Source organism: Bubalus bubalis, chromosome 5, assembly GCF_019923935.1.
Source record: "Bubalus bubalis isolate 160015118507 breed Murrah chromosome 5, NDDB_SH_1, whole genome shotgun sequence".
Lineage (NCBI taxonomy): Eukaryota > Metazoa > Chordata > Mammalia > Artiodactyla > Bovidae > Bubalus > Bubalus bubalis.
Window position 1 is genome coordinate 130,658,469 of NC_059161.1, and position 6,315 is coordinate 130,664,783.

General features: G+C 61.4%; 1 protein-coding gene across 3 annotated transcripts; it reads right to left on the reverse strand.

Annotated features, from left to right (window-relative positions):
- Window positions 1–829: 829 nt before the first annotated feature.
- On the reverse strand, window positions 830–4,603 carry TSSC4 (tumor suppressing subtransferable candidate 4). 3 transcript variants are annotated; one of them, XM_025286916.3, is made up of 3 exons: window positions 4,406–4,603; window positions 2,199–2,346; window positions 830–2,061 (listed from the first exon to the last, which is right to left on the reverse strand). In XM_025286916.3, exon 3 carries the CDS (start codon window positions 2,037–2,039, stop codon window positions 1,062–1,064), a length of 978 nt encoding a protein of 325 aa, XP_025142701.1. In that variant the 5' UTR covers window positions 2,040–2,061; window positions 2,199–2,346; window positions 4,406–4,603; the 3' UTR covers window positions 830–1,061. The 3 variants fall into 3 exon arrangements, with proteins under 3 accessions (XP_025142701.1, XP_006051516.1, XP_006051517.1); XM_006051454.4 differs by having other exon boundaries at window positions 2,199–2,314; window positions 4,406–4,602; XM_006051455.4 differs by lacking the exon at window positions 4,406–4,603 and adding an exon at window positions 3,707–4,390 and having other exon boundaries at window positions 2,199–2,314.
- Between the last annotated feature and the right edge of the window lie 1,712 nt (window positions 4,604–6,315).

Here is a 6,315-nt window from a genome sequence, read left to right on the forward strand (position 1 = left end):
CACCCAACCTGTGTCACCCACCAAGAGACTGGTCTTTTTCTGAAACGCTTGGAGTTAGAATCTCTGTCTTCAAGACCCAGGCTGAGTGTTGTGTTGGCTGCTGCCCCCATGCCTGACAGCGTGCACGGGGAGTGCCGGGCCATCCTGTCTGGGCAGTGGTGGCAGGTCACCATCCCAGAGGACCCACCACCACCCCCGAAAACTGTTTTACGGTCCCTGGAGCTGGGAAAGCGCGCCCACACCTGGGGCTGCAGCCCCAAGGCAGAGGGCACGCCGGGAGGCGGCCGCTTAGTGAAGCGCGCGACAAGGGACGGAGTCCCGGCCCCTCTGGGAAACCCACACAAGGCGAGTGGGCAGCCAGGCTGGTCTCCCCTTCCCTGGGGCAGGAGACACAGCGGCAGGGCCAGGCCGGGGCTTAACAGCAGTCACGGGAGCCACGCTGGCTCCCGTCTGCTTCCCAGTGCCCTCTGGGGACCAGGCTCAGCGCCCTGCACAAAGTCGGCAGTCCTGGTGACACCGGTCATCCCCACACACGGGGGCAGCACAGCCACGGGCAGCAGCCACGGGCAGCCGCTTCCCGGCCACGCTCACACTCTGCTCTCCCCAGATGCACATCAACCCCCCAACCCCACCCCTCAGGCGAGCAGCTGCGAGTCCTCCCTGGGATGGGCTGGGGTCTCAGCCTCTTGCTCAAGCCCGAGGAGGGACTCGCCTCAGTCAAACAGAAAGACCTCCTGACGAGCGCGGGACACTGGGGGCTGGAGGGCGGAGGGCCCCGGCTGCGGTTGCTGGGGGAGAGGTGGTCCACACAGATACACGGAGCCAGAGGAACATGTAGAGCCTTTACTGACTCCCGGGCAGAGAATGGGTTGGGCCTCCATCACCCGCGGCCCACACCCTGGCGAGGTCTCCATTCCCTGGTGGCACCTACAGGCAGCCGGCGGGCCAGCTCGCTGCCCTGGAGCCCTGCGCCCGCTCCAGCCCTGAAGCCGCCCTGGGGGCAGCGGTGGCCAGCCTTCTAGCACAGCCAGGTCAGGGAGGCAGCCAGGCGGTTTCCCAGCTCACACCTCCGCACCTGGGGCCTCAGGGCTGCCACCCTTGCTCCGGAAGTGGTCCCTGCTCCGCTTCTTGCTGCCATGGAAACCCACTGTCTCCACCAGCGGGGGGCTGGACCCAGACCCAGCGTGGGCCACGCCCGCAGATGCACCCACCTCCTGCAGGCCCCCTCGGGGTCCGCTCCACTCCTCGGCTTCGGGGCTCCCAGGCCTGGCCAGGTGGGCCAGCTCCACGGGGCCCTCGCCCCCTGCCACTCCTGGAACCCCAGGGTCTCCCCTGCCCGGTTCCCCCACCTTCCTGGATACCCTCTTCCTGTCGGGCCGAGCCTCACTGACTCGGGTGGGTTTGGTGAAGACAAGCCGGCCCTCCCCACAGCTGGAGGGGTCCTGGTTGAAGGAAGGCGTGTAGCTGCCGGGGGCGGGCAGGTTCTGCGGCCCCAGAAAGGCCAGGGCGGCGGCCCGGTTGCTCTGCTCGCTGGTCTCGGCCACATCTTCCAGGCTGTACCTGGTCCAGCGCTCAGGGTGGGTCACGTAGTCAGGGACAGGGGGCGCCCTTGGGGCAGCAGGGCTCCCAGCGGCCCTACCTGGGACCCCCGCTGCAGGCTGGCTGGAGGGTGTAGGCAACTGCCGGAAGCCCCCCCCGTCACCCGGGCCGGCCGGAGTCACAGCGGGCACAGCCCGCCTGGCGGCCCCCTCCAGCCCATCGAAGATGCTGTGGCTGCGCTGGGAGAAGGTGGAGCTCGTGCCTCTCAGGTGGAAGGGCTGCACCGCCTGTGCGGGGAGGCCCCTGGGGGGCGAGGGGGGCTCGTCGGGGCCTGAATCCCCGGAAGCCTCCCCAGGCAGCCCCCCCGGGCACAGGGCGTCTACCCCAGCACCATCGGGCAGACTGAGGTCGGAGTCCGAGTCGCTGAGGGAGACAGTGTCGGGAGGCAGGGCGTCGACCTCTGAGTCAAGGAAGTGTTGGCTGTGCTCTGCCTCTGCCATGTGTCACCAGGCCACGCCGCACCTGCACCAAAACAGCCCCGGGAGTCCCTGAGGACACAAGCTCAGACCCACCACCCCGGGCAGATCAGCAGGAAGGGCGGTGTCCCAGGAGGAAGGGCCAGCCCTGCCCCCGGCACTGACCAAAAGCCCTCCTCTTACCTCCCCGTCTGATGGGCGCCTGCTGGACGCTGGAGGGCAGGTGGGTTGAACGCTGAGGAAGGTTCTTGGTGGCAAAGGCCCCCAGGCACGGCTCTGCTCAGCGGCTCGGTGACTGGCTAAGGGCAGGGAGGGACAGCCAGCCATCAGACTAGAGGGCAGACAAACAGGAGTGGTGCCAACACCCCCGGAGTGGGCCTGGGTTTGCAAAGCCCCCACAACAGCCAGGCCCAGGAGCTGGTCCTTTTGACTTGTCACCTCCCTCAGGCCTCGCCAGGCAGGTCTGGCTAGAGCCACTAGGGGACCCACACGGGGTGGTCTGGTAGAGAGCAGCCCGCCGGGGTGTCAACCCCGGGTCAGCAGCAATCCTTGCGCTCCCTCTGTCGGCCACGTGCGGTAGTGGCAGGCAGTATGCTTAGCAGCTCAGTCGCGTCCGACTCTTTGCGGCCCTTTGGATCGTAGCCTGCTAGGCTCCTCTGCCAACAGGATTTTCCAGGCAAGAATACTGGAGTGGGCTGCCATTTCCTTCTCCAATAAATAATGAAGAAATGAATGAATGACACGCATAACATAATTTTGTGCTAAAGCAGGTATCGTCCTCCTCACACTGGCTAGCAGCTGCAGGTATGAAACATTAAAAAAAAAATCTGTGGGCTACAAACTGGAAACTGAGGGTATCCTGGCCCCTGACTGAGTACTTTTTCACTTCGGAGAAAGACCGTCACTGTTTCGTTTTGACACAGTGCCAGTGTCTCCACACACTAGCATATTCAATTGTTTTGTCCTCGTAACATACATACTTTCTAATGGATTACAAGGAGTTGTGAAGGGTGATCACGCTTTTCAAAAAGTGAAATTATGGAACCTACTTCGTGTCAGTCACTAGGCTAATCCTGGTAACAGGCCCGTGAGTGCTCCGAGAGACGGGAGGCAGCCGACGGTCACGGCAGTAACCGCAAACCGGCTCACTGAACAGCTCGAACTGACTCAGCCAGGACTTCACAGATGTTTGTCGTGTGGATGACGAGTCCATTTATTCACTTTGCTAATAACTGCGATAAAGAATTTTAGAGCTTGCTGCGGGATGCTGCCTGGGAAAAGGGCAGGCAGGAAGTACTCCACAAAGCCGGGGGCACCTGCCGGCTCTGTGGGGAAGAGGGGTGCTCCTGAGTGCAGAGAGATGCCCTGGGAGCTCCAGAAGGGACTGCAGCCAGGTCCTTGGCATCTGAGGGTCAGGCTCTCAAGACGCTGGCTCAGCCCTGTTTGGCAGAGGCCAGCCCCACAGCTCCTGAGGCAACCTCCAGGGACATCTGTGATCCTCCACACACCCTTCACTTTCCCAGCAGAGCACAGAAGTCCTGCCAACACCTGGTTAGCATTCCAGTGTTACCAGGCACCCTGAAACTTGGTTCCAGGCTCAGAGGACAGGGCTCAGCCTCCGTCCACTAACTTCCTCTTCCCACCAAGCCTCCCTTGCTCGCCCAGGGTGACTCCGTTGCTCCTGCACCCACCAAAGACCAGGCCAGGTGGACCAGGAGTGGCTCTGAGTGCCCTGCTCCAGGCCAAACACAGGCGCGATCTCCATTCCTCTGGGCCTTGCATGACTCCCAAAATGAAGGAACCACTCCCGGAAAGGGGACACGAAGTAAACGCCAACGGCGTCTGTTTTAGGGCTGGCAGGACCGGAGTGGGGAGATAATTTGCCCGTCATCCAGTACACTGGAGGCAAAGCTGGAGTTTCAACCAGCCTCTGGCTTCCTAAGTTTGCACTCCCGTCCCCTGGACGCCCGTGATCAGGGGGGCACACGGAGGGGAGCCGGGAATCGCGCCCCAAGATCGGGCACGCGAGGTCTGCGTCTCCTGAGTTCTCTGAGAACTTCCAGAGCTCACTGCAGGGCAGAGCTGAGTCCAGGCTGACGGAGGCGCCGGGTCGGGGCTGGCCAGGTCCCAGGGAGCGCTGGCTTCCTTGAGGGTTGTCTCTCTCCCCCGGGAGGCAGAGCCTTGATTTTCTCCACTCCACGCGCCCACAATGTCGGCGCGTGCCCAGCAGGCGCTCGTGTCAGCTGCCTGAGTCCTGCGGCCAAGTCGGGCGGGGGCGGGCCAAGGGTCCGGGCCTCACGAGGGTCTCCCTGGTTGGGTCAGCAGACTACGGACAGTGGCCGCTGAAGCCCGACGGGTCAGCAGCACGGCCCTCCCCACCAAAAACCTACCGGCTCACTTCGGCCTGGCTGCCTCCATCTTGAGCCACGCTCAGCCCTTTGGGAAACCGAGTCCCCCTCTAGGCGATGGCCGCTTCTCCCGCGCCTGAAGAACTACATCTCCCACAAGGCACCTGGCTTCCACTCCTGAGGCCTATCGGGAGTGATGTCTTTGCGCATGCGCTAGCTTCCCTACAGGAAACGGTGGCGCTCCTTCGCGAAGAAACCGGAATTGACTCAAGCAGGGAGACGGGGTGAGCAGGCAGGGCTGCGACTCCCAGAATGCTCCAGGGCTAACGGCCAGAGCCTCGTTCTTGGTACTGAAGCCCACTTTGCCGGAAGCCGCAAGAACCGGAAGTGCGTAGCGTATCCGGCGCGGCTCCCAGGCACTTCCGATCCCGTTCCGGAGCAGCCGTCCCTGCTCCTTCGGGTCCCTGGAACCGGGCCGCGGGGCGTGTCCCGCGGTGTGCACTTGTTCCGCCCACTGGACGACTCGGGCCGGCCGCCGCGCGGCAAGCCGCCTGAGGGAGGCGCCCTGGCCTCGCCTGCCGATCGTCTGACTGGTCTTTTCTGCCCCGAAAGAGAAAGTCTCCCAGTCGTGTCCGACTTTGCGACCCTGTGGACTATATAGTCCATGGAATTCTCCAGGCCAGAATACTGGAGTGGGTAGCCCTTCCCTGCTCCAGGGTATCTTGCCAACCCAGGGATTGAACCCAGGTCTCCTGCATTGCAGGAGCCACCAGGGAAGCACCCACTGAAGCTCAGCGCAGATTCTCGTCTCCCCTGGTGGACGGCCAGAGCTAGCCCCCTCGGCCAGGGCCGCACCCAGGAATCCAGGGTTCGGGCCATGCTGCGGCCCAGCCCAGGAACCCAGAGAGGAAACAGGGCCCACTTTAATGTGCAACCTTGGGCATCTGACCCCATCACTTCATGGCACAAAGATGGGGAAACAGTGACAGACTGTATTTTTGAGGGCTTCAAAATCACTGCAGATGGTGACTGCAGCCATGAAATTAAGACACTTGCTTCTTGGAAGGAAAGTTATGACCAACCTAGACAGCTTATTAAAAAGCTGAGACATTACTTTGCCAACAAAGGTCTGTCTAGTCAAAGCTGTGAAAGAATTGATGCCTTGGAACTGTGGTGTTGGAGAAGACTCTTGAGAGTCCCTCGGACTGCAAGGAGATCCAACCAGTCCATTCTGAAGGAGATCAGTCCTGAATGTTCTTTGGAAGGACTGATGCTGAAGTTGAAACTTCAATACTTTGGCCACCTAATGTGAAGAACTGACTCATTGGAAAAGACCCTGATGCTGGGAAAGACTGAGGGCAGGAGGAGAAGGGGACAACAGAGGATGAGATGGTTGGATGGCATCAGACTCAATAGACATGAGTTTGAGTAAACTCCAGGAGTTAGTGATGGACAGGGAGGCCTGGCGTGCTGCAGTCCATGAGCAGTCCATGAGTCACAAAGAGTCAGACATGACTGAGTGACTGAACTGAACTGGGGACATGTCATCCCTAAAGATGCCCACACTCAGGGCCTCACCAGGAATGAGGTCCAGCCACCCCAGGCACTAATTCACATCGCAGCTTGAAGAGGGTTTCACAGCACAGGGAAAAGTAAAAAGGAGCAGGTTCCTTGGGCCATCCGTCTCCCAACCCACATACAGAAGCCCTGTGACCCCCAATGCAGGGCTGGGACCTCGTTTCCAATATTAGCCCCCAAGGTGGCCACTGGGAGCCCTTGACATACGAATTCCAGCCAGGGACTTGGATTCTCAAGAGGTCAATTTAGTGTACAGACAGGTCAGTACCTGCCTGCAGCTCATGGTGACATAATCCAGCATTCCCGGCGGGGGCAGCAGCCTCTGGCTGGGCCTCAGTCCCTGGTTCTGGGCCAGGTGGGCTCCCCCAGTGAGC